Raw genomic sequence first — 26843 nt, 5'->3', positions numbered from 1 at the left:
TGGCGAGTAGTATGCTCGGGAGCGGTGTGCGATGTGCATGTCTACGGAGCCTGGCCAGGTGGCCGCTTTGTCTGCCCCTCCTGCGGCGTCATTGTTTTGGATCGCCTACTGGAATTAGCTCCATTGTCCTGGGTGGTGGTCCGAACAGAGGATCCGCTTCGGGAAAGTCGTATTCCTGGTCGTAATGTTGGTAAATTGAAGTTGCTCTTATATCCAATAGTTCTTCCCGGCTGTATGTAATAAGACTTAAGATTTCCTGGGGTAACAATGTAAGAAACAATTCGTAAAAAAATAAAATAAATAAATACTGCATTGTTTCCTAAGAACTCGAAGCGAGGCGACCATCTCTGTCGGCGCCATACCATCTCCCTGCCTCCTCTCTCTCTACCACTCTCTCTCTTTCTGTTTCGTTTTATTGTTCTCTCTGTGTATTCCTCTTAGTCAGCATTATCTTCACTGTCTTTCCCTCCCCGACTCTCTCTTTCCCTCCCTGACTCTCTCTTTCCCTCCCTGACTCTCTCTTTCCCTCTCTTTCCCTCCCTGACTCTCTTTCCCTCCCTGACTCTCTCTTTCCCTCCCTGACTCTCTCTTTTTCTTCCTGACTCTCTTTTTCTTCCTGACTCTCTTTCCCTCCCTGACTCTCTCTTCCCCTCCCCGACTCTCTCTTTCCCTCCCTGACTCTCTCTTTCCCTCCCTGACTCTCTTTCCCTCCCTGACTCTCTTTCCCTCCCCGACTCTCTCTTTCCCTCCCCGACTCTCTCTTTCCCTCCCTGACTCTCTCTTTCCCTCCCTGACTCTCTCTTTCCCTTCCTGACTCTTTCTCTCCCTGACTCTCTCTTTCCCTCCCTGACTCTCTCTTTCCCTCCCTGACTCTCTCTTTCCCTCCCTGACTCTCTCTTTCCCTCCCTGACTCTCTCTTTCCCTCCCTGACACTCTCTTTCCCTCCCTGACTCTCTATTTCCCTCCCTGACTCTCTTTCCCTCCCTGACTCTCTCTTTCCCTCCCTCTCTCTTATTTTACGTCCTCACTCTTGTTCCTCCTGTGAAATGCAGCTGCTAAATAAAAAGTATGCCTCTGTAATTGTCCTGGTGTTGTTCTGCACTGCCTAAAGGACTCTGTTTCAAACTCTCTTTAACTCTGACTGTAAATGTCCCTGGATCCCTTTCCCCCGTTACTGAACCTGAACCATGTACACACGTATGCACACGTCACGTCCACAGTCACACACTGTATGTTTCAGGTATGAACAAGGTAGAGGAGAAGCTAAAGGCTGGTCGTGTGAAGAGATCAGAGGGAGGTCTGTTCAGCGAGGAGCCCCAGAGGAAGAACCCTGGCCCAGCCTCCAGAAGAGACCCACCACCCCTCATCTCTGGTACTCAAATGGCTGTTCTGGACTACTTGTGTATTTTGGTTTATTGACAAGACAAAATCCATCTCCCAATTTACTCCCTCGTACACATGTTTACCTCAGCGTGTTTCTGACAATATAAAGTATTGATTGGTTGATTGGTTGATGTATCGTCCAGGTACTCCAGCAGAGGCCCAGTGGCAGCATGCCATCTCAGAGCGAGGGGAGGTGCTCTGTCCTACCTGCTCCATCGTCACCAGAAAGACTGTCTCCGGCCTTAAGAAACACATGGAGATCTGCCAAAAGGTGAGTGGACCACACAGCTGTCAATCAAAACAGAGGCCTAGGGTGATTGTACAGGAGAACTATATCAATCCAAACAGATGTTTTCACAACTCAAATGAAATAGTGCCAATCTTTCCCTTTCATTTGAGATTGTAGCCTGCAGATTTCTGTTACTGCTTGTAGCAGGATCCTCACAACAGATGGCCATATTCTGTCTCAGTTCGACTTCTGAAGTATGAATACATTTGACGTAACATATTTTGATTTGGGGGTGAACAATATATTTATGATCCGTCATCACCATTCTCGTCACATCTGGCTTTCATTCCTCTAAATGAAGGATTGTGTTTCACACTCACTGTTGAAACTCTGAAACAGCAATATATCATTTGACACTTGCCCTAAATCACATTCCATATGTCCCATGTTCTATATAATATTATACTTGGGTTCTGTTCCACATCTGTTCTTGATTCCAACTCGCTCAAACAATTGTTCTGAACACATTCTGATCAGTGTCAGTTGCCATACATATTTATACCAACATCTAAATATTACTGTACATTATATAATGCTGTGTACAACAACAATATACACTCAGTGGACAGTTTATTAGGTACACCACCCTGTTCATGAAAATGGTTAGCTCCTACAGACAGTGAGTCACGTGGTTTGTTGATGAGAGGTTGAAGGAGAACGGCAAGAATGGTGCAAGCTAACAGGCAGGCCACAAACAGGAAAATACTGGAGCAGTACAACAGTGGTGTGCAGAACGGCATCTCGTAGAGTACAACTCGTCCACCCTTGTCACGGTGGGATTTTGCAACAGGCAACTACACCGGGTTCCACTCCTATCAGCTAAAAAGAATAAGAAGTGGCTCCAGTGGGCACATGATCACCAACACTGGACAACTGAGGGGTGGAACAACATTGTCTGGTCTGGCGAATCCTACTTCCTGTTGCGTCATGCTGATGGCAGAGTTAGGGTTTGGCTTAAGCAGCATGAGTCCATGGCCCCATCCTGCCTGGTAGCTTTTCATGGCACACGTTAGGCTCCTTGATACCAATTGAGCAACGTTTCCATACGCTGAAGACTTCAGGTTGTTCTGGAGACAACTGGGGGGTCCGACCTGTACTAGATCGGTGTACGTAATAAACTGTCCGCTGAGTGTATTACAGTATATTATATTGGTATTTTAATTATTGTACTGCTTTCTGTGATGCAGTTTTAACCACTTCATCGAGTTCTGACTAATATTGTACTCTGGGGATGAGAATGAGTCCGGCACACTGTTAGACCCCTGCCTCTCTCTGAGGACCCCTCGGGAAAGGTCTGGGGAGCCATTCGATTGCAAAGTAATGATTGAAGGGCTGGAGGAATGATACTGTGGCTGAGTCTCAATACTCTGAAGTAGCCTCCACTCGTTTAACTGTACCACTCTGAAAACCCAGGCTAGCTCAAAGCAATCAGGAAAGGACACAAGGAGAGGTAGCCTAGACTATTCAGACACACACTAAGATTGCTGTGTGACAGTAAGCTGGGTCAGTAGTAGGTACTTTTGAGAGCCTGTTCTTTATGAAGCCTGGCCTGGTGGGCTGTGAGACTGTAAAAGTGACTGCATTGCCATTAAGGAGTGGTGGAATCCCCACATCAGTACAGGGGTCAGTCACTGTAAAACCTCTTCCAGATACGTCCATATGTGTCTTCATGAAAACAGATACTCTCCAGTTATTGGTCTTGATGACTACCTGACAAAGACCATTCTGGGTGAAATGGTTCTGTATCACTAGCTCATGTGAAGCTCACGCTGGGGGAACAGTGAGCAGAAATGCACTCTCTTTTCATAGGTTCTTTACTGTCATTGGATTCAAGAGGCTCTGATGAATAGGAATGACTGTGTGACCTTTGTCCTTTAACCCTGCAGCTCCAGGACGCCCTGAAGTGCCAGGAGTGCCACAAACAGTTCCGGTCCAAGGCCGGACTCAACTACCATACAATGGCTGAGCACAGCAGCAAGGTACACACATGCACGCACACACACACACACACACGTTTTCTCCCGAAGTTGATTGATCTATTGAGCCGCTGGTCAGAAACGATCCATTTTAAACGTAACCCTGGGGGTTTCATCAACAACATGACAGCGGAGGGAACTCTGTTGGGGTTCCCTTCAGACGTGAGGCATTGTTTGGGATTGGGGATAAATGTCCTAATTGATTTCTATTGTTCTGCTTTTTGGCAGACCTGAAGTTCTGATTGATATGGCGGTTCTGAGAGCCTGCACATTCCATTCTGGTGCTGTGTTCAGTCCCTCAGTAGAGAGGTTCATCAAGATTTCAAAATGGCCCTCCCTCCTGCATTAGTGGAATGGTGCTCATATTAAGTTTGTTGAATAATTCAAAACTACTATCTCAGAAAGCTTCATAAAATATAAATGAGCAAATCTGTGTGTGTGTGTATTCCAGTCAGCCTTGCCATCATAGCTGATCTGTTTAAATGATGCCCTCATTTGTGTTCAGTCTCTGCCTTTTGTCCCATGGTCATATTGGCAGCTCTCCATATCATTATTAGGAGAGAGTGCAGTTTGTGTTTTAAAGCAGTGATTCGAACTTCCTGTGTGTGTGTGTGTGTGTGTGTGTGTGTGTGTGTGTGTGTGTGTGTGTGTGTGTGTGTGTGTGTGTGTGTTCTGCATTACCTGCAGAAGTGGCATCATTGCTATTCTGTACCCAGTGTGTGTCCTCTGGTCACATGGCTGAGCCACAGTGCAGTGTGGGAAAAGCCAGCAGGCTGACAGTGACCTTGTTGTTGTACTGTGATACACTAGCTAACTCGTATTTTCTACACTCTTAGAAACAAAGGTGCTAGAACCAACAAGGGATCTTCAGCTCTCTCCATAGGAGAACCTTTTGAAGAACCCTTTTTGGTTCCATGTAGAACCCTTTTCACATAGGGTTCTAGATGGAACCCAAAAGAGTTCTACCTGCAACCAAAAAGGGTTATCCTATGGCGACAGCCGAAGAACCCTTTTGGAACCCTTTCTTTTACTAAGAGTGTATCTCCTCTCTATCCCTCTCCCTAGTGCTCTCTCTCTCTAGTGCTCTCGCTCTATCCCTCTCCCTAGTGCTCTCTCTCTCTAGTGCTCTCGCTCTATCCCTCTCTCTAGTGCTCTCTCTCTCTCTAGTACTCCCCCCTCTCTCTCTCTAGTGCTCTCTCTCTAGTACTCCCCCCTCTCTCTCTCTAGTGCTCTCTCTCTCTAGTGCTCTCTCTCTAGTACTCCCCCTCTCTCTCCCTCTAGTGCTCTCTCTCTAGTGATCTCTCTCTCTCTAGTGCTCTCTTTCTAGTGCCCTCTCTTTCTCTAGTGCTCTCTCTCTCTCTAGTACTCCCCCCTCTCTCTCTAGTGCTCTCTCTCCCTAGTGCTCTCTCCCTCTAGTGCTCTCTCTCTAGTGCTCTCTCTCACTAGTGCTCTCTCTCTCTCTAGTGCTCTCTCTCTCTAGTGCTCTCTCTCTCTAGTGCTCTCTCTCTCTCTAGTGCTCTCTCTCTCTCTAGTGCTCTCTCTCTCTAGTGCTCTCTCTCTCTCTAGTGCTCTCTCTCTCTAGTACTCCCCCTCTCTCTCTCTGTGCTCTCTCTCTCTCTAGTGCTCTCGCTCTATCCCTCTCTCTAGTGCTCTCTCTCTCTCGTACTCCCCCCTCTCTCTCTCTAGTGCTCTCTCTCTAGTACTCCCCCCTCTCTCTCTCTAGTGCTCTCTCTCTAGTACTCCCCCCTCTCTCTCTCTAGTGCTCTCTCTTTCTAGTGCTCTCTCTCTCTAGTACTCCCCCTCTCTCTCCCTCTAGTGCTCTCTCTCTAGTGATCTCTCTCTCTCTAGTGCTCTCTTTCTAGTGCCCTCTCTTTCTCTAGTGCTCTCTCTCTCTCTAGTACTCCCCCCTCTCTCTCTAGTGCTCTCTCTCCCTAGTGCTCTCTCCCTCTAGTGCTCTCTCTTTAGTGCTCTCTCTCGCTAGTGCTCTCTCTCTCTCTCTCTAGTGCTCTCTCTCTCTAGTGCTCTCTCTCTCTAGTGCTCTCTCTCTCTCTAGTGCTCTCTCTCTCTAGTACTCCCCCTCTCTCTCTCTGTGCTCTCTCTCTCTCTAGTGCTCTCTCTCTCTAGTACTCCCCCCTCTCTCTCTCTAGTGCTCTCTCTCTCTCTCTAGTGCTCTCTCTCTCTCTAGTGCTCTCTCTCTCTCTAGTACTCCCCCTCTCTCTCTCTAGTGCTCTCTCTCTCGCTAGTACTCTCCCCTCTCTCTCTCTAGTGCTCTCTCTCTCTCTAGTGCTCTCTCTCTCTAGTACTCCCCCCTCTCTCTCTCTAGTGCCCTCTCTCTCTCTAGTGCTCTCTCTCTCTCTAGTACTCCTCCCCCTCTCTCTAGTGATCTCCCTCGCTAGTGCTTTCTCTCTTTCTCGCTCTCTAGTGCTCTCTCTCTCTCTAGTACCCCCCCTCTCTCTCTCTAGTGTGCTCTCTGTCTAGTGCTCTCTCTCTCTAGTGCTCTCTCTCTCTTTCTCTCTCTCTAGTGCTCTCTCTCTCTTTCTCTCTCTAGTGCTCTCTCTCTCTTTCTCTCTCTCGAGTGCTCTCTCTCTCTAATACTCCCACCTCTCTCTCTAATGCTCTCTCTAGTACTCCCTCTCTCTTTCTCTCTCTCTAGTGCTCTCTCTTTCTCTCTCCCTCTTGTGCTCTCTCTCTCTCTCTCTTTCTCTCTTTCTAGTGCTCTCTCTCTAATACCCCCCCCTCTCTCTAATGCTCTCTCTAGTACTCCCTCTCTCTTTCTCTCTCTCTAGTGCTCTCTCTCTCTCTCTCTCTAGTACTCCCCCCTCTCTCTCTAGTGCTCTCTCACTCTAGTGCTCCCTCTCTCTCTAGTGCTCTCTCTCTTTCTCTCTCTCGTACTCCCCCCTCTCTCTCTAGTGCTCTCTCTTTCTCTCTAGTGCTCTCTCTCTTTCTCTCTCTCTAGTACTCCCCCCTCTCTCTCTATTGCTCTCTCACTCTAGTGCTCCCTCTCTCTCTCTCGATTTCTCTCTCACTCTAGTGCTCCCTCTCTCTCTAGTGCTCTCTCTCTTTCTCTCTCTCTAGTACTCCCCCCTCTCTCTCTATTGCTCTCTCACTCTAGTGCTCCCTCTCTCTCTTTCTCTCTCTAGAGCTCTCTCTCTTTCTCTCTCTCTAGTACTCCCCCCTCTCTCTCTATTGCTCCCTCTCTCTCTAGTGCTCTCTCTCTCTCTATTGCTCCCTCTCTCTCTAGTGCTCTCCATCTTTCTCTCTCTCTAGTGCTCTCTCTCTCTCTCTAGGGTGCCCTCCCTCTCTTTCTCTCTCTAGGGTGCCCTCTCTCTCTCTCTCTAGGGTGCCCTCCCTCTCTCTCTCTAGGGTGCCCTCCCTTTCTCTCTCTCTCTAGGGTGCCCTCCCTCTCTCTCTCTCTCTAGGGTGCCCTCCCTCTCTCTCTCTAGGGTGCCCTCCCTTTCTCTCTCTCTCTAGGGTGCCCTCCCTCTCTCTCTCTCTCTAGGGTGCCCTCCCTCTCTTTCTCTCTCTAGGGTGCCCTCTCTCTCTCTCTCTAGGGTGCCCTCCCTTTCTCTCTCTCTCTAGGGTGCCCTCTCTCTCTCTCTCTAGGGTGCCCTCCCTTTCTCTCTCTCTCTAGGGTGCCCTTTCTCTCTCTCTCTAGGGTGCCCTTTCTCTCTCTCTCTAGGGTGCCCTCCCTTTCTCTCTCTCTCTAGGGTGCCCTCTCTCTCTCTCTCTAGGGTGCCCTCCCTTTCTCTCTCTCTCTAGGGTGCCCTCCCTCTCTCTCTCTAGGGTGCCCTCCCTTTCTCTCTCTCTCTAGGGTGCCCTCCCTCTCTCTCTCTAGGGTGCCCTCCCTCTCTCTCTCTAGGGTGCCCTCCCTCTCTCTCTCTCTAGGGTGCCCTCCCTCTCTCTCTCTCTAGGGTGCCCTCCCTCTCTCTCTCTAGGGTGCCCTCCCTCTCTCTCTCTAGGGTGCCCTCCCTCTCTCTCTCTCTAGGGTGCCCTCCCTCTCTCTCTCTCTAGGGTGCCCTCCCTCTCTCTCTCTAGGGTGCCCTCCCTCTCTCTCTCTCTAGGGTGCCCTCCCTCTCTCTCTCTAGGGTGCCCTCCCTTTCTCTCTCTCTCTAGGGTGCCCTCCCTTTCTCTCTCTCTCTAGGGTGCCCTCCCTCTCTCTCTCTCTCTAGGGTGCCCTCCCTCTCTCTCTCTCTCTAGGGTGCCCTCCCTCTCTCTCTCTAGGGTGCCCTCCCGCTCTCTCTCTCTCTCTCTCTCTCTCTCTCGTGCTCCCTCTCTCTCCCTCTCTCTCTCTCTCTCTCTCTCTCTTTCTCTCTCTCTCTCTCTCTTGTGCTCCCTCTCTCTCTCCTTTTCTCTTTCGCTCTCTCTTACTTCCTCTCACACTCTCACAAAATGTCTCTCGCACTTTCCCACTCTCTTTCTTTCTCTGTCTTTTTCAATATATATTTCTCCTTCACTCTTTCTCCCCCCTCACTCTCGCTCATGTCTGATAAAGGTTTTACAAATAAATGCTGGGGGTTTCTGTGTGTCCCCTGGTGGATCTAAGACTGGTGGGAGTGTGTTCTCCAGCCTCAGGGTCTGACTGACATGATTCACTTTGTTTTAGTGTGGGAATAACATGTATTCCTCTGAGTTACAGTCTTATCCCCCTCTTTTCCCTCTCAGACTAGGGATGTGTCTCAATAATCTCAAATGGCTTCCTCTCCTTCATCTGTACACTCCTAGAAAAAATGGTTCCAAAAGGGTTCTTCAGCTGTCCCCATGTGTTCTACCTGGAACCCAAAAAGGTTCTTCAAAGGGTTCTCTTATGGGGACAGCCGAAGAACCTTTTTAGGTTCTAGATAGCACCTTTTTTTCTAAGAGGGTACCAATCTAAAAACATAAGTGAAATCAAAATGGAGGATGCCCACCAGGAATACAGAGGATGGAAAAGAGACAAGGACAGAAAGCCAATGTAGACTATTGAGATGCACCTGAGAGTGTATCCACAGTTGCATTTTTAATTCAGAGAGTTGTTCTCTCAACATATCAACTTATTCACTGTCCTGATGTGTAGTCCCCTCCCCTGTCCTCTCTCTGGCTGTGTTGTCAGCTGATGTGTAGTCCCCTCCCCTGTCCTCTCTCTGGCTGTGTTGTCAGCTGATGTGTAGTCCCCTCCCCTGTCCTCTCTCTGGCTGTGTTGTCAGCTGATGTGTAGTCCCCTCCCCTGTCCTCTCTCTGGCTGTGTTGTCAGCTGATGTGTAGTCCCCTCCCCTGTCCTCTCTCTGGCTGTGTTGTCAGCTGATGTGTAGTCCCCTCCCCTGTCCTCTCTCTGGCTGTGTTGTCAGCTGATGTGTAGTCCCCTCCCCTGTCCTCTCTCTGGCTGTGTTGTCAGCTGATGTGTAGTCCCCTCCCCTGTCCTCTCTCTGGCTGTGATGTCAGCTGATGTGTAGTCCCCTCCCCTGTCCTCTCTCTGGCTGTGATGTCAGCTGATGTGTAGTCCCCTCCCCTGTCCTCTCTCTGGCTGTGATGTCAGCTGATGTGTAGTCCCCTCCCCTGTCCTCTCTCTGGCTGTGATGTCAGCTGATGTGTAGTCCCCTCCCCTGTCCTCTCTCTGGCTGTGATGTCAGCTGATGTGTAGTCCCCTCCCCTGTCCTCTCTCTGGCTGTGTTGTCAGCTGATGTGTAGTCCCCTCCCCTGTCCTCTCTCTGGCTGTGTTGTCAGCTGATGTGTAGTCCCCTCCCCTGTCCTCTCTCTGGCTGTGATGTCAGCTGATGTGTAGTCCCCTCCCCTGTCCTCTCTCTGGCTGTGTTGTCAGCTGATGTGTAGTCCCCTCCCCTGTCCTCTCTCTGGCTGTGTTGTCAGCTGATGTGTAGTCCCCTCCCCTGTCCTCTCTCTGGCTGTGCTGTGATGTCAGCTGATGTGTAGTCCCCTCCCCTGTCCTCTCTCTGGCTGTGTTGTCAGCTGATGTGTAGTCCCCTCCCCTGTCCTCTCTCTGGCTGTGTTGTCAGCTGATGTGTAGTCCCCTCCCCTGTCCTCTCTCTGGCTGTGTTGTCAGCTGATGTGTAGTCCCCTCCCCTGTCCTCTCTCTGGCTGTGTTGTCAGCTGATGTGTAGTCCCCTCCCCTGTCCTCTCTCTGGCTGTGTTGTCAGCTGATGTGTAGTCCCCTCCCCTGTCCTCTCTCTGGCTGTGCTGTGATGTCAGCTGATGTGTAGTCCCCTCCCCTGTCCTCTCTCTGGCTGTGCTGTGATGTCAGCTGATGTGTAGTCCCCTCCCCTGTCCTCTCTCTGGCTGTGTTGTCAGCTGATGTGTAGTCCCCTCCCCTGTCCTCTCTCTGGCTGTGCTGTGATGTCAGCTGATGTGTAGTCCCCTCCCCTGTCCTCTCTCTGGCTGTGCTGTCAGCTGATGTGTAGTCCCCTCCCCTGTCCTCTCTCTGGCTGTGATGTCAGCTGATGTGTAGTCCCCTCCCCTGTCCTCTCTCTGGCTGTGATGTCAGCTGATGTGTAGTCCCCTCCCCTGTCTTCTCTCTGGCTGTGCTGTGTTGTCAGCTGATGTGTAGTCCCCTCCCCTGTCCTCTCTGGCTGTGCTGTGATGTCAGCTGATGTGTAGTCCCCTCCCCTGTCCTCTCTCTGGCTGTGTTGTCAGCTGATGTGTAGTCCCCTCCCCTGTCCTCTCTCTGGCTGTGCTGTGATGTCAGCTGATGTGTAGTCCCCTCCCCTGTCCTCTCTCTGGCTGTGCTGTGATGTCAGCTGATGTGTAGTCCCCTCCCCTGTCCTCTCTCTGGCTGTGTTGTCAGCTGATGTGTAGTCCCCTCCCCTGTCCTCTCTCTGGCTGTGCTGTCAGCTGATGTGTAGTCCCCTCCCCTGTCCTCTCTCTGGCTGTGATGTCAGCTGATGTGTAGTCCCCTCCCCTGTCTTCTCTCTGGCTGTGCTGTGATGTCAGCTGATGTGTAGTCCCCTCCCCTGTCCTCTCTCTGGCTGTGCTGTGCTGTCAGCTGATGTGTAGTCCTCTCTCTGGCTGTGCTGTCAGCTGATATGTAGTCCCCTCCCCTGTCCTCTCTCTGGCTGTGCTGTGATGTCAGCTGATGTGTAGTCCCCTCCCCTGTCCTCTCTCTGGCTGTGCTGTCAGCTGATGTGTAGTCCCCTCCCCTGTCCTCTCCCTGGCTGTGCTGTGCTGTCAGCTGATGTGTAGTCCCCTCCCCTGTCCTCTCCCTGGCTGTGCTGTGATGTCAGCTGATGTGTAGTCCCCTCCCCTGTCCTCTCTCTGGCTGTGATGTCAGCTGATGTGTAGTCCCCTCCCCTGTCCTCTCCCTGGCTGTGCTGTGCTGTCAGCTGATGTGTAGTCCCCTCCCCTGGCCTCTCCCTGGCTGTGCTGTGATGTCAGCTGATGTGTAGTCCCCTCCCCTGTCCTCTCTCTGGCTGTGCTGTCAGCTGATGTGTAGTCCCCTCCCCTGTCCTCTCTCTGGCTGTGCTGTCAGCTGATGTGTAGTCCCCTCCCCTGTCCTCTCTCTGGCTGTGCTGTCAGCTGATGTGTAGTCCCCTCCCCTGTCCTCTCTCTGGCTGTGATGTCAGCTGATGTGTAGTCCCCTCCCCTGTCCTCTCCCTGGCTGTGATGTCAGCTGATGTGTAGTCCCCTCCCCTGTCCTCTCCCTGGCTGTGCTGTGCTGTCAGCTGATGTGTAGTCCCCTCCCCTGTCCTCTCTCTGGCTGTGATGTCAGCTGATGTGTAGTCCCCTCCCCTGTCCTCTCTCTGGCTGTGATGTCAGCTGATGTGTAGTCCCCTCCCCTGTCCTCTCTCTGGCTGTGATGTCAGCTGATGTGTAGTCCCCTCCCCTGTCCTCTCTCTGGCTGTGTTGTCAGCTGATGTGTAGTCCCCTCCCCTGTCCTCTCTCTGGCTGTGTTGTCAGCTGATGTGTAGTCCCCTCCCCTGTCCTCTCTCTGGCTGTGCTGTGATGTCAGCTGATGTGTAGTCCCCTCCCCTGTCCTCTCTCTGGCTGTGTTGTCAGCTGATGTGTAGTCCCCTCCCCTGTCCTCTCTCTGGCTGTGTTGTCAGCTGATGTGTAGTCCCCTCCCCTGTCCTCTCTCTGGCTGTGCTGTGATGTCAGCTGATGTGTAGTCCCCTCCCCTGTCCTCTCTCTGGCTGTGTTGTCAGCTGATGTGTAGTCCCCTCCCCTGTCCTCTCTCTGGCTGTGTTGTCAGCTGATGTGTAGTCCCCTCCCCTGTCCTCTCTCTGGCTGTGTTGTCAGCTGATGTGTAGTCCCCTCCCCTGTCCTCTCTCTGGCTGTGTTGTCAGCTGATGTGTAGTCCCCTCCCCTGTCCTCTCTCTGGCTGTGTTGTCAGCTGATGTGTAGTCCCCTCCCCTGTCCTCTCTCTGGCTGTGCTGTGATGTCAGCTGATGTGTAGTCCCCTCCCCTGTCCTCTCTCTGGCTGTGCTGTGATGTCAGCTGATGTGTAGTCCCCTCCCCTGTCCTCTCTCTGGCTGTGTTGTCAGCTGATGTGTAGTCCCCTCCCCTGTCCTCTCTCTGGCTGTGCTGTGATGTCAGCTGATGTGTAGTCCCCTCCCCTGTCCTCTCTCTGGCTGTGCTGTCAGCTGATGTGTAGTCCCCTCCCCTGTCCTCTCTCTGGCTGTGATGTCAGCTGATGTGTAGTCCCCTCCCCTGTCCTCTCTCTGGCTGTGATGTCAGCTGATGTGTAGTCCCCTCCCCTGTCTTCTCTCTGGCTGTGCTGTGATGTCAGCTGATGTGTAGTCCCCTCCCCTGTCCTCTCTCTGGCTGTGCTGTGCTGTCAGCTGATGTGTAGTCCTCTCTCTGGCTGTGCTGTCAGCTGATGTGTAGTCCTCTCCCCTGTCCTCTCTCTGGCTGTGCTGTGATGTCAGCTGATGTGTAGTCCCCTCCCCTGTCCTCTCTCTGGCTGTGCTGTCAGCTGATGTGTAGTCCCCTCCCCTGTCCTCTCTCTGGCTGTGCTGTGTTGTCAGCTGATGTGTAGTCCCCTCCCCTGTCCTCTCCCTGGCTGTGCTGTGCTGTCAGCTGATGTGTAGTCCCCTCCCCTGTCCTCTCCCTGGCTGTGCTGTGATGTCAGCTGATGTGTAGTCCCCTCCCCTGTCCTCTCTCTGGCTGTGATGTCAGCTGATGTGTAGTCCCCTCCCCTGTCCTCTCCCTGGCTGTGCTGTGCTGTCAGCTGATGTGTAGTCCCCTCCCCTGGCCTCTCCCTGGCTGTGCTGTGATGTCAGCTGATGTGTAGTCCCCTCCCCTGTCCTCTCTCTGGCTGTGCTGTCAGCTGATGTGTAGTCCCCTCCCCTGTCCTCTCTCTGGCTGTGCTGTCAGCTGATGTGTAGTCCCCTCCCCTGTCCCCTCTCTGGCTGTGCTGTCAGCTGATGTGTAGTCCCCTCCCCTGTCCTCTCTCTGGCTGTGATGTCAGCTGATGTGTAGTCCCCTCCCCTGTCCTCTCCCTGGCTGTGATGTCAGCTGATGTGTAGTCCCCTCCCCTGTCCTCTCCCTGGCTGTGCTGTGCTGTCAGCTGATGTGTAGTCCCCTCCCCTGTCCTCTCTCTGGCTGTGCTGTCAGCTGATGTGTAGTCCCCTCCCCTGTCCTCTCTCTGGCTGTGATGTCAGCTGATGTGTAGTCCCCTCCCCTGTCCTCTCTCTGGCTGTGATGTCAGCCGATGTGTAGTCCCCTCCCCTGTCCTCTCTCTGGCTGTGCTGTCAGCTGATGTGTAGTCCCCTCCCCTGTCCTCTCCCTGGCTGTGCTGTGCTGTCAGCTGATGTGTAGTCCCCTCCCCTGTCCTCTCCCTGGCTGTGCTGTGCTGTCAGCTGATGTGTCGTCCCCTCCCCTGTCCTCTCCCTGGCTGTGCTGTGCTGTCAGCTGATGTGTAGTCCCCTCCCCTGTCCTCTCCCTGGCTGTGCTGTGCTGTCAGCTGATGTGTAGTCCCCTCCCCTGTCCTCTCCCTGGCTGTGCTGTGATGTCAGCTGATGTGTAGTCCCCTCCCCTGTCCTCTCCCTGGCTGTGCTGTGATGTCAGCTGATGTGTAGTCCCCTCCCCTGTCCTCTCTCTGGCTGTGCTGTGATGTCAGCTGATGTGTAGTCCCCTCCCCTGTCCTCTCCCTGGCTGTGCTGTGCTGTCAGCTGATGTGTAGTCCCCTCCCCTGTCCTCTCCCTGGCTGTGCTGTGATGTCAGCTGATGTGTAGTCCCCTCCCCTGTCCTCTCTCTGGCTGTGATGTCAGCTGATGTGTAGTCCCCTCCCCTGTCCTCTCCCTGGCTGTGCTGTGCTGTCAGCTGATGTGTAGTCCCCTCCCCTGTCCTCTCCCTGGCTGTGCTGTGATGTCAGCTGATGTGTAGTCCCCTCCCATGTCCTCTCTCTGGCTGTGCTGTGATGTCAGCTGATGTGTAGTCCCCCCCCCTGTCCTCTCCCTGGCTGTGATGTCAGCTGATGTGTAGTCCCCTCCCCTGTCCTCTCTCTGGCTGTGATGTCAGCTGATGTGTAGTCCCCTCCCCTGTCCTCTCCCTGGCTGTGCTGTGCTGTCAGCTGATGTGTAGTCCCCTCCCCTGTCCTCTCTCTGGCTGTGCTGTGTTGTCAGCTGATGTGTAGTCCCCTCCCCTGTCCTCTCTCTGGCTGTGATGTCAGCTGATGTGTAGTCCCCTCCCCTGTCCTCTCTCTGGCTGTGCTGTCAGCTGCTGTTTTTATCAGACATGTTTTTGGCACTGATAAACCCTTCGGTGAAAACATTAGTTTGACAGTTGTCATAAACATGTCTTGAGTAACGGCCTTGCCATGAAACCATTTAATGATCCTGGCACCGACTGACGCCTGAGATGGAAAACACATTTTCCCGGCCTAGTTGGGAGGGGGAGGTGTTTTGAGGGGACACGACTCTGGTGCGACGCTGTGTTTGTTCCCCCTTCAGGCCTCGGGGAGCGAGGGCCAGACGGGGGACAGGCAGGAGGAGAGAGAGAGGCTGCGCAGAGTGCTCAAACAGATGGGACGAATCAAGTGTCCTAACGAGGTATGTACTCATGTGCTTCTTTTTCTCTATAATCCCACTTTCTCTCTCTCTCTCTCTCTCTCTCTCTCTCTCTCTCTCTCTCTCTCTCTCTCTCTCTCTCTCTCTCTCTCTCTCTCTCTCTCTCTCTCTCTCTCTCTCTCTCTCTCTTTTCTATTTCTGCTGCACACCCCTCCATCTAACCCTCTCTCCTTCTTTCTTTCTTTCTTTCTTTCTTTCTCTCTCTCCTCTCTCACTCCCTCCTTCCCTCTCTCTTTCTTGTTATTCTGCCCAAACACACATCAACACTCTGTTACCAATTACTCACACTAGAGTAGAGAGGAGAGAGGTGAAGAAACAGGGCAGCTGAGACAGACACTCTCACTAACCTCTCTTCATCCATTCATGGGCATTTCATTTATTTCTTCCACTTCTAACTCACTCTTCTCTTATTCAACCACAAAAATGGTTTCCACCTCTCTTGAGAAAGCTAGTTTATGTCAGTGACACTATATGAAGTTAGATGAATATAACCTAGACATGTTCGTTAAACACATTCATATTCTGCTCTACTAACCTGATTTCCAGTCTAATGTGAATTTTCTATTTCTCCCATTTTCAATGTTGCATGCACACGTACGTGCACCCACACACCCACAGGGCTGCTCGGCCCATTTCTCCAGTCTGATGGGGTACCAGTACCATCAGAAGCGCTGTGGCAGAGAGCTGTCAGAGGAGGACAAGCCTGTGTTTCTGTGTCAGCACTGTGGGAAGACCTACCGCTCCAAGGCTGGCAGAGACTACCACCTCCGCACTGAACACCGCACCCCCACCACCACCAACACCCACAACACCACCAACATCAACGATACCAACAACACGAACGCCAGCAGAGGGGTAAGAGAGAGCAGAAGCCTTTTTGTTTTAAATCTTTATCGGTTGAGATTAGATTAACCATAGTCTTTGGTTGAATTGCTGTGAATTCTCTCATTGGTCCCTGACTGGGCTGTCCCTCCTCTTCCAGGTGAGCACAGAGGAGTCCCAGACACAACTTGGGGGAAGGGGGGAGCTGAACCACACGGAGAGAGAGAGGAAGGAAAAGGAGAAGTGGCAAGAGTTGTCTGCAGGTAGGGAGAAAGAGAGAGAGGAGGGGAGAGAGAGGGGTGGGGAGAGAGAGGGGCTGGAGGAGGACTTTGAGAGGACTCCCAGTGGTAGGGTGAGACGTCGCTCGGCCCAGGTAGCAGTGTTCCACCTGCAGGAGATAGCGGAGGATGAACTGACCAAGGACTGGGGAACCAAGCGCCGCATCAAAGATGACCTGGTACCGGACAGCAAGAGGGTAAGATACAGACAGTTACACACACACACACACACACACACACACACACACACACACACACACACACACACACACACACACTGAACATCTTGTCCCTGTCTGTCCTCCTCCCCCAGTTGAACTACACTCGGCCTGGCCTTCCCAAGTTCAGTCCCAAGCTGCTCGAGAGCTGGAAGAACGAGGTCAAGGAGAAGGGTTTCCTCTGCTGCTCCAACGGAGTAAGAACCTCTAGACAACATGTTCTGTCCATTAAACAACTTTCAGATAAATCCTGTTTTTTTTCATTTTCCAGTTGTTTTTACACATTCCAGCACTGTCAATCAATTCTGAGCTCTACAGGCTCTAAAAATGAGCAAGTGAAGATTTTATACGCACAGTTTACTATATTGGTATCTGTTGTTATTGTTCCTCTCTGTTTCTAGAGCTGTGAAGCTGTTTACTCCAGTGTGTCCGGGCTCAAAGCTCATCTAGCCAACTGTAACCAGGTAGGATCATCAGGACCAGGTTAAGTTAAATGGATGAAAACATATCTGACCCTGTGTCAGTGGTTAGGTTTAGGGACAACTTGTACCTACTCCTGACTGAGATGTGTTTCTGTATGCTTCAGGCAGGGGGCGACGCAGGGAAGTACACCTGCTTACTGTGTCAGAAGGAATTCAGCTCAGAAAGTGGTGTCAAGTACCACATCAGCAAGACACATTCACAGGTGAGACTTACATACATAAACCCTCACAGGTCTGATATACACGTTGAAGTATATAAAACAGACTCACTCACAGATAACGCATTCACTCATTTATAAACATTTTAAAACACACAGGTGGATGTCATACACACATGCAGTAACAGAACGTTTTCCCTCATTATTATCATACGTTACATTATCATACGTTACATTATCATATGTTACATTATCATGCATTACATTATCATATGTTACATTACCATGCGTTACATTACCATATGTTACATTACCATATGTTACATTACCATGTGTTACATTACCATATGTTACATTATCAAACGTTACATTATCGTACGTTACATTGTCGTACGTTACATAATCATACGTTACATTATCATACGTTACATTATCATACTTTCGTACAGAACTGGTTCCGAGCCTCTAGTCATGTGGTGCCCAGCAGCAGCAAGAGCAAACCGGCAGAAAACAAAGAGTTTGAGAAAAAGGAGGTTAAGAACGGTGCCACCACAGGAAAGAAGAGAGGCCGCAAGCCCAAAGAGCACCCCCCTCAGGCCACCCCTGTCCAAACAAAGACTCCTTTCAGTTCTACCCAAATCTCATCCTCCACACCCACCCCAAACCCAACTTCAGCCGCCACCCCGAACACGGCCCAAGTCCAGCACCAGGCCCAGTCCCAGATCCCGACAGAGAGAGTGAACCTGGAGACCCCGACATTAAACAGACAGCCCAACCCCCCCACCACACGGAAGGGAAAGACCAAGAGGGTGCCCCCTCCCTCAGAGTAGATCTGCTTTCACTAACCCAGGAGCCAGAGAGGATGCTATCTCTCTGGCTAGCCATCCACATTACGCCAGTAAGCTCAAAGACGTTATGGACGACACAAGGACTGGGGGACAGCGAACTAAACTAAAAATAACCATAGAGACGTGAAAACAATTAGTTCATGCGTTTGATTTCACTCTGATCTTTGTGTTTTAACCTTATACTGTATACGGTGTATGTGTCTACTGGTATATGCTGATGTAACAGTTCATTTTTTCTCCATTCCATTTCTCAGCATAATTTCAGTTAAGCTATTCACAACAGGGGTTAATTGTAATCAAAGTTAAAATCCCACTCAATATATAAATAGCATTTTCTAAACAAAAGTCATATTTCAATAGAATTTTGCATAATTCCCTATACATGTCTGTAGATTCATGTTGTGCTTGAGAGATTTTTTAAAGGATATTCTATTAGCATGGTGAGGTAATTTACTGCTAGTGATTTTTCAATGGATATACTGTACTGTGTATATATACAATATCTATATCTATATATCTATATACTCAAAGCAATGACGTCATCCATCGTTTTTTCAAGGCAGGAAGGTCAAATTTGCATTGTGTTGTTTTCCACTTTGGCGTCTTGAGTTTGTTTTTCATTGTGGCAGCTGAATGCCGAAGTAGAGAGCTCTTTTCATCAGTCTGCTTCAGTGCAATATAGTCATGTGTTTTTGTCACTTTCTTTGTTGTTTTTTGGCCCAGAGTACACACTGTTACGCATAAATCAAACTCTTTCTTCTGTTCTTATGCTGTTTAAGTATTTATAGTAATTTTGTTAATTTCAAACATTTACACTGAAATGTGGGAGTTATTTTTTATTTTACATATGATATGAGATTTTATCAAATTTTTGAGACATTAATTATACCTTGGGGCACAAGAGTATGATTGAGGATGTTTACGCAAACATTTCTAAACTAAAATCTGTATCTACACCAAGCAATGTAAACGGCATATCCACAAAGTTTGAAGATGAAAAAATGTTGTTAAATATATGTTTCCACTGCTATTGTTGCTAATGATGGACTAAATGCTGAATCTAACAGTGGGACAGTGGGAAAGTATTTGACCAGAGTTGCACCATTGCAGCACAATCAAATGAGTTGTCACCATTTTGGAGCTTGAAGTCCGACTTGAGGCTGATCTGGAGAAATCTACTTGCTCTTGTTTGAATGAAATCACTCAGAAAAGGCAGCGGCATATGTCTTTTTATAGAAAATTGAAGTCAGTTTGAAAATAATATTTTATGAAACGAAAAAGAAACCCTGCAAATATAGTTTCTAAAAACAGTTGTCTTGCACTAACCCTAACCCTTCCCTCCCTTCCCGCTGTTGTGTCTTTCTGCACTTGAAGAGCACTGCTAATCTTTCACCCCAACATTAATGCTCCGGAAGAGGCTGCCCTTAGACACAGATCTAGAAACCAGCCTGCCCTCCCTAAATTCTAACCTTAACCATTATGGGCAAAGACACAAAACTGGCCATAGGTCAGTGTCTAAGGGGCAGTTTCACCCTACTCAAACCTTAACCCCCTATATGGTTGTAACCAGGACTAAAAAAGAAACCGAGTGGTGTCCAGAAATAAGTACTTTTAGTCCTCTGTGACCTGCATTCTAACCAGATTCAATGACAAATGGGAAAATAACAGGGCCACCTGTCTAACTCAGAATCCTAACAAAGCCATAAATGATCCTCAGAAATGCAAAACATTTAGGCTGTTTTACCAGTCATAACTGTTTTATCGTAAAATGAATTAAGTCTAAATTAAATATCATTAATTTATGAATAATACTAGCATGTGCAATCAGAGGATTTTAATATTTTATCTATATAATAATTACATAAAGTAAATACTTGAATTCACACAAAACAAATGAAACAATTTGATTGAAATAAAACCCCTAAAATCTTTCATTTATATTTATATCAATAGAGCAGAATAGCTTGCTCTCAAAGCGACAGATCTATTTTATAATCACTTGTGTATATTATCTAGTTAATATGATAGCAAGGGGAGTTTGTAAAAAGTTAATGGTTACATGGCGCAATTTAATCAGTCTGCTTGTTCATCCAGCACAGTTTTTCCTAAAATTGTACTTTGCATTATGTCCAAATACAGATACTTAACTCATACTATAATGTAATATTAACCCTTGTGCTGACATTTTGTGTTCCTCAAGTTAGGATTCAGCCCAATATCACCATTGCAATTTAATTCGATTTTCTAAATGTCAGCCTACATTGCTTTAATCCATAATTGTCTATTTTGGGATGATGGGAGTTCTCAAAGAGATATGGGCAATTAAGTCAGATGAACTCATGGATACCATTTCATGTCTCTGCGTCCCGTTTGAAGGAAGTTAAAGGTAGTTTCTGGAGCGATAATTAATGACTGGAAGTCTATGTGATCAGCTAGCTTAATTGCAAAAATCTCTCACTATCCCTTTCACAAAGGACTGGGTGTAGGCTACATCCCTTACATTGCATTACGATTGAATACCTCCTGTATTGTTATATTCACATTTGATAGATGAACAACAGAGGTTAGATAGACAAGCACTGATGGAACCTTGCGCTTTTCAAAACAATTCTTTAGACCTTGGCCATTGGCTCTCGTCTAGTGACTGGCTTTTGTGTATAGGGAGAATGAGCACCTTGGCTGGAGTTCAGTTATAGAACATGCATTCTCACAAAGCCTTTGCAGAAACATTCTACAGGCTACACATGAATTCCAACCCTTTATTACGAGAGGATGCTAAGAACAGTTAGTAGTTGGGTGTGGAGTTTTGGCACAGTATCAATTATGAGTTGCTTGTTGATTGTTTGATTTTTACGTCATATTGACTGCTATTGTTTACCTGACAAGCTTTGGTGTTTGCAATATAATAGTTTAGCACTGCTTACCATTGTGGATATTATTATATACTTTATTTGACCCTTTACTACCTGTCTTCCTAGATGATGTGGGAAACACATATCCCGCCGTTTGAGCTGCAACAATATGTTTAGAGAGTATAGCAATACACCATATTTTGACGGTCACATTGGCTTGCTAATGTCTTGATATCCAGTGTAATTTACACATTGAATGGCTCATTTATTTCACCTACCCTATCCTTTTGTTTGTTTGCTTAAGAATTGTCTTTTCTCAGTGACAAATCAAAAAAAGAAGAAAAAAATGAAACAAAAAAAGGTGAAGTGGAAGTCCATCAAATGTGATGGTATGTGTTGAAATACACTGTTTACCGTGTTTGACGATGCACATTTCATTTAGCTCTTCAGGACACATTGGCACTCATATGGAGAATGTTCATCTGTCGATATCTAAGGGGGAACAAGGAGGCGTGTGTGTGTGTGTGTGTGTGTGTGTGTGTGTGTGTGTGTGTGTGTGTGTGTGTGTGTGTGTGTGTGTGTGTGTGTGTGTGTGTGTGTTTGTTTTTAGTGCACTTACTATCCAATGAAATAGGCTTGAATTAGGAGTGTTGTCTCCAGAGCTTTTTAGTGGTCTGGACTGTGTGTGGTTTGACTTTTGTACCTGGGCATAGGCTAAGGTGTCTTCCCTTTTTTCACAAAATGCTATTTCTCCCTTTAATGTTTTATCTTACAAACATTCACAATCTCAAACGGCTTCAATGAGTCTTTGTTTTGAAAATTGACCATTATAGAGAGGATACAAAATTATTGGTTATGTTGAGAAGAATACCTATGATGTTTTTCCTGTTTTCTATGTTGAAGTTGTTCATATCTGAAGCTATATCCTAACTAGGGAGGCACCACACCTCTGAATCTGGTCTGTTACAATTTTTAAAAATTGTTGTATTACCTGTGCATTATTATCCCTCAAATAATGAATAAAAATGTTGTTGACTAAGTTTGACAGTTGCCATATATAATACATGCTGTTCATCATGTGAATGGTTGGTAGCCTATATGACCTGACAATTATTGAAGCTGATACAATGGATTTTAAACATTCACATTTTATTATCATAAATAGCATATAGCCTAGTTACATGACTTTATATTTTGTTGATTTATTCTTTGGACCACATGACATAGTGTCACTATATATCATAATATATCAAGTGTAACAATTCAATAACCTCATCCAGTAACACGTGGCCCTGACACATTTTAGTCCCTGCCACTATATTGGCTAGAGAAAGGCCCTGTTGAATATGACCGTATCGACGGAACGCCATGAGGCACTTTGGGACTACGAGTCCTTTTTTGGGGGTTGTGCTCACGAAAATCTATTTTTGCCATTAGGCAAAGAAACGACAAGACCCATAATGCAACTGTCTAAGCCCCTTCTACACAGCTGACTATCAAATACGGGAAGAGCAATGTCTACCGTGTGCTGAGAAGGAAGGGTCTCAAAGATGGAGTGCGGAGAGAATTCTTCTTCGCTGTCTAATTCCAACAGGTATTTCACTTGGTTTGGGGATTGACTGTGGCGACAAGAAGGGAACTATACAAGCTGTTTTTGCTGACGGTTGATTTTCGTGACAATCTGCATCCTTGGTGAACGTGAACCTACGTTCTGACCTCATGGTTACAAAGGAAGCGCGAGTGCAGTCAGTTCAGAAAGCATCAGTACACTGTATCAATTATGGAAGCGAGGAAGTTTCATTGTAGCAAGCATTGTCTGTCGATATAGATACAGAAAGCACAAGGTTCGGTTAATTCTTTCTATAGGCCTTCATCATGAAGGCTTCATGCCTTGCCGTCTTGCGTAATGGTGATTTTTGACAGCGGTCCGACATTTATAACCCTTTAATAACTGAACGAATAGTGCTAGTGGTCGTTTTCTATAGGTGGACTTCACTGCGCATGTGTTCCCAAAATAATCCCGGCACAAACCGTTAAAAAAATACTCTTAATATAATGGAGCATGCTTTTCAACTTTTGGAATGTGATAATTGTTTTCGACTATATTAGCTCATAAACCCTATGGAATTGGCTTATTATTATTTTTGTTTACTTACATTTACATTTAAGTCATTTAGCAGACGCTCTTATCCAGAGCGACTTACAAATTGGTTACAAAGGAAGCGCGAGTGCAGTACTTAATTTGTAGATATTGTAACACCCTAAATGAGGAGGTTAAATGCAATAATGAGATGTTTGATGTTTTGTGGTCACTGCAACCAGAGACAACATTTCAGCTTCTGAAGAGAATGGAATGTTCGTGAAGAACTATTAACATATTTAAATGGCATCAATATTTACACTCCAATATCTGCAGCAGTGATATGCTTATCTGTTACACAGGTCCAATATCCTGACCGACAAAAATCACATTTGTGAAATGCCCAACACAGCATTGTTTTATAATGTTCAACAGTGCAAAATTGCTTCCTTGACTCTAGTGAATGTTCTCTGAAAAACAGAATGGCAGAGAAATCAAATCAAATGTTATTAGTCACATACACATGGTTAGCAGATGTTAATGCGGTTTGAGTCCACACTCCTATCATTGACGTTTTACCTGTTGTAAACCACACGATGGTGTTCTTACATTAGCCTAGTTCATACCAATGATATATATAAACCCTGGATTGCTGATACTTTGTTTTGGCCATGGCGAGGCTTTGAAGTCACTGGTCGGCCATATTGGCACTCCTCAGAAAAGTAGTCCTCCATAGGAATGAAATGATACAGAAATCATCCCCGTATGATGCATTTTGCATAATATGATGCAAAATGCAACATCATATGATGCAAAATGCATTATACAGGGATAATTTCTGTTTTTTGAAAGTTATATATCTTAAAATTGATTCCATTTGGACTATATAGTCAACAATGGACTATATTTTGCTTGAAGAATTGACCAAAGCTGGTGTGTGGTCCTCAGTACTGCACAGGAATGTTATGAATTTTATGTAACTAATAGCATGTCCTCGTTTCTCAAATAGGAAGGAGTACGGCCTCCACATTGGGTTCTTAACCAAATATTTTGGCCTTTGTCATCCTCTAGAAAGTGATCTGCTGAAGAAGTTGTTTTGACTCCCCCATTTCACAAGTTCATTAAGACTTCATTAAATTAACTTGGGAGTTAATAAATTTAGAGCTAATGAGATTAAAATCACCATATTGGATTAACTGACAAATGGGTAGTACACAGCAGTTTTATTGTTATACGTAGTTCCATCTTGTCACCTTTAAATATAGTCCTTTTGCCTTCTGACTGTGCACTTTATGTTCCAGCCCAGTACTAAGACAACCCATTCAATTTATCAACAACTTTAATTGTCAAGACCTTGATTAGTTGAATCAGGTGTGGTACTGTTGGCCTGGAACAAAAGCCTGCACCCCCTAGGAGACCCCAGGATCAAGATCGAAAATCAATGGTGGGGTTTGGTGGAAAACCTAAAGTAAGCTACACCACAGTATTAGGCCTATTTACTCAATAGCACCAGGGTATTAGGCCTATTTACTAAATAGCATCAGGGTATTAGGCCTATTTACTCAATAGCACCAGGGTATTAGGTCTATTTACTCAATAGCACCAGGATATTAGGCCTATTTACTCAATAGCACCAGGGTATTAGGTCTATTTACTAAATAGCATCAGGGTATTAGGCATATTTACTCAATAGCACCAGGGTATTAGGTCTATTTACTCAATAGCATCAGGGTATTAGGTCTATTTACTCAATAGCATCAGGGTATTAGGCCTATTTACTCAATAGCATCAGGGTATTAGGTCTATTTACTCAATAGCACCAGGGTATTAGGCCTATTTACTCAATAGCATCAGGGTATTAGGCCTATTTACTCAATAGCACCAGGGTATTAGGTCTATTTACTCAATAGCACCAGGGTATTAGGTCTATTTACTCAATCGCACCAGGGTATTAGGTCTATTTACTCAATAGCACCAGGGTATTAGGTCTATTTACTCAATAGCATCAGGGTATTAGGTCTATTTACTCAATAGCATCAGGGTAGTAGGTCTATTTACACAATAGCATCAGGGTATTAGGTCTATTTACTCAATAGCACCAGGGTATTAGGTCTATTTACTCAATAGCACCAGGGTATTAGGTCTATTTACTCAATAGCATCAGGGTATTAGGTCTATTTACTCAATAGCACCAGGGTATTAGGTCTATTTACTCAATAGCATCAGGGTATTAGGTCTATTTACTCAATAGCACCAGGGTATTAGGTCTATTTACTCAATAGCATCAGGGTATTAGGTCTATTTACTCAATAGCACCAGGGTATTAGGTCTATTTACTCAATAGCACCAGGGTATTAGGTCTATTTACTCAATAGCACCAGGGTATTAGGTCTATTTACTCAATAGCATCAGGGTATTAGGTCTATTTACTCAATAGCACCAGGGTATTAGGTCTATTTACTAAATAGCATCAGGGTATTAGGCATATTTACTCAATAGCATCAGGGTATTAGGTCTATTTACTAAATAGCATCAGGGTATTAGGCATATTTACTCAATAGCACCAGGGTATTAGGTCTATTTACTCAATAGCACCAGGGTATTAGGTGTATTTACTCAATAGCACCAGGGTATTAGGTCTATTTACTCAATAGCATCAGGGTATTAGGTCTATTTACTCAATAGCAGCAGGGTATTAGGTCTATTTACTCAATAGCATCAGGGTATTAGGCCTATTTACTCAATAGCATCAGTGTATTAGGTCTATTTACTCAATAGCATCAGGGTATTAGGTCTATTTACTCAATAGCATCAGGGTATTAGGTCTATTTACTCAATAGCATCAGGGTATTAGGCCTATTTACTCAATAGCATCAGTGTATTAGGTCTATTTACTCAATAGCATCAGGGTATTAGGTCTATTTACTCAATAGCATCAGGGTATTAGGCCTATTTACTCAGTAGCATCAGTGTATTAGGTCTATTTACTCAATAGCATCAGGGTATTAGGTCTATTTACTCAATAGCATCAGGGTATTAGGTCTATTTACTCAATAGCATCAGGGTATTAGGTCTATTTACTCAATAGCATCAGGGTATTAGGCCTATTTACTCAATAGCATCAGGGTATTAGGTCTATTTACTCAGTAGCATCAGGGTATTAGGTCTATTTACTCAATAGCATCAGGGTATTAGGTCTATTTACTCAATAGCATCAGTGTATTAGGTCTATTTACTCAGTAGCATCAGGGTATTAGGTCTATTTACTCAATAGCATCAGGGTATTAGGTCTATTTACTCAGTAGCATCAGGGTATTAGGTCTATTTACTCAATAGCATCAGGGTATTAGGTCTATTTACTCAATAGCATCAGGGTATTAGGTCTATTTACTCAATAGCATCAGGGTATTAGGTCTATTTACTCAATAGCACCAGGGTATTAGGTCTATTTACTAAATAGCATCAGGGTATTAGGTCTATTTACTCAATAGCACCAGGGTATTAGGTCTATTTACTCAATAGCATCAGGGTATTAGGTCTATTTACTCAGTAGCATCAGGGTATTAGGTCTATTTACTCAATAGCATCAGGGTATTAGGTCTATTTACTCAGTAGCATCAGGGTATTAGGTCTATTTACTCAGTAGCATCAGGGTATTAGGTCTATTTACTCAATAGCATCAGGGTATTAGGTCTATTTACTCAGTAGCATCAGGGTATTAGGTCTATTTACTCAATAGCATCAGGGTATTAGGTCTATTTACTCAGTAGCATCAGGGTATTAGGTCTATTTACTCAGTAGCATCAGGGTATTAGGTCTATTTACTCAATAGCATCAGGGTATTAGGTCTATTTACTCAATAGCATCAGGGTATTAGGCCTATTTACTCAATAGCATCAGGGTATTAGGTCTATTTACTCAATAGCATCAGGGTATTAGGTCTATTTACTCAGTAGCATCAGGGTATTAGGTCTATTTACTCAGTAGCATCAGGGTATTAGGTCTATTTACTCAGTAGCATCAGGGTATTAGGTCAACAGCAATTTACTCAAAACAACCGCGGTATTGCAGAACCTTCTCCTGGGATTTTTTCCCCTGTGGTGATCTTTGTTACCATAGAGAGTAATGCTACTAATCGTTATAGTAACCAGTTTAACGACTTTGTTTTGACTCTGCTACTTTAACAGTGAGTAGTGTGTACTGTAGTGGGACACACCTGCTTCTCTGACTACAGCTGTCCTTGACAGAGTACCTCGAAGTCCCCATAAACACTGAGACAGGGTCATGTATGTATCCTTTCCCCCTAATGGTTAAGGTTAGAATTGTGGTAGGATAATCTAATCTTAGATCTGTTGTTGGGTGCAATTTCCAAATTGCGATTCTGTGAACACAGTCATTTACATGGGTTACTGGCTGTGGCATTTCCACATGCTTGCTTGTGTTTCATAGAAAACCAACAGGAATCA

At 46.6% G+C, this 26843-nt stretch overlaps 2 protein-coding genes across 6 annotated transcripts in view; both read left to right on the top strand.

Annotated features, from left to right (window-relative positions):
* Positions 1 to 21337, top strand: part of LOC129861467 (zinc finger protein 512B-like) — a 54780-nt gene extending 33443 nt beyond the window's left edge. For all 5 annotated transcript variants that reach the window (XM_055932839.1, XM_055932841.1, XM_055932840.1 and 2 more), the window contains 10 exons: positions 1241 to 1372; positions 1527 to 1654; positions 3559 to 3651; positions 14523 to 14621; positions 15258 to 15494; positions 15622 to 15936; positions 16053 to 16154; positions 16359 to 16421; positions 16544 to 16642; positions 17047 to 21337. In XM_055932839.1, the coding sequence (XP_055788814.1) occupies positions 1241 to 1372; positions 1527 to 1654; positions 3559 to 3651; positions 14523 to 14621; positions 15258 to 15494; positions 15622 to 15936; positions 16053 to 16154; positions 16359 to 16421; positions 16544 to 16642; positions 17047 to 17427 (1649 nt within the window). In that variant the 3' untranslated portion in view covers positions 17428 to 21337. The remainder of the gene's footprint in view (positions 1 to 1240; positions 1373 to 1526; positions 1655 to 3558; positions 3652 to 14522; positions 14622 to 15257; positions 15495 to 15621; positions 15937 to 16052; positions 16155 to 16358; positions 16422 to 16543; positions 16643 to 17046) is intronic.
* Positions 21338 to 21773: 436 nt separating this feature from the next.
* The window catches only part of uckl1b (uridine-cytidine kinase 1-like 1b), a 61031-nt gene continuing 55961 nt past the window's right edge, over positions 21774 to 26843 (top strand). Inside the window, exon 1 of the mRNA XM_055932854.1 lies at positions 21774 to 21891. Coding sequence (XP_055788829.1) covers positions 21848 to 21891 — 44 coding nt within the window. The 5' untranslated portion in view covers positions 21774 to 21847. The remainder of the gene's footprint in view (positions 21892 to 26843) is intronic.

The sequence above is a fragment of the Salvelinus fontinalis genome, chromosome 8 (genome assembly GCF_029448725.1).
Source record: "Salvelinus fontinalis isolate EN_2023a chromosome 8, ASM2944872v1, whole genome shotgun sequence".
Taxonomy (NCBI): Eukaryota; Metazoa; Chordata; class Actinopteri; order Salmoniformes; family Salmonidae; genus Salvelinus; species Salvelinus fontinalis.
This window is presented reverse-complemented; position numbering and strand designations above follow the sequence as displayed.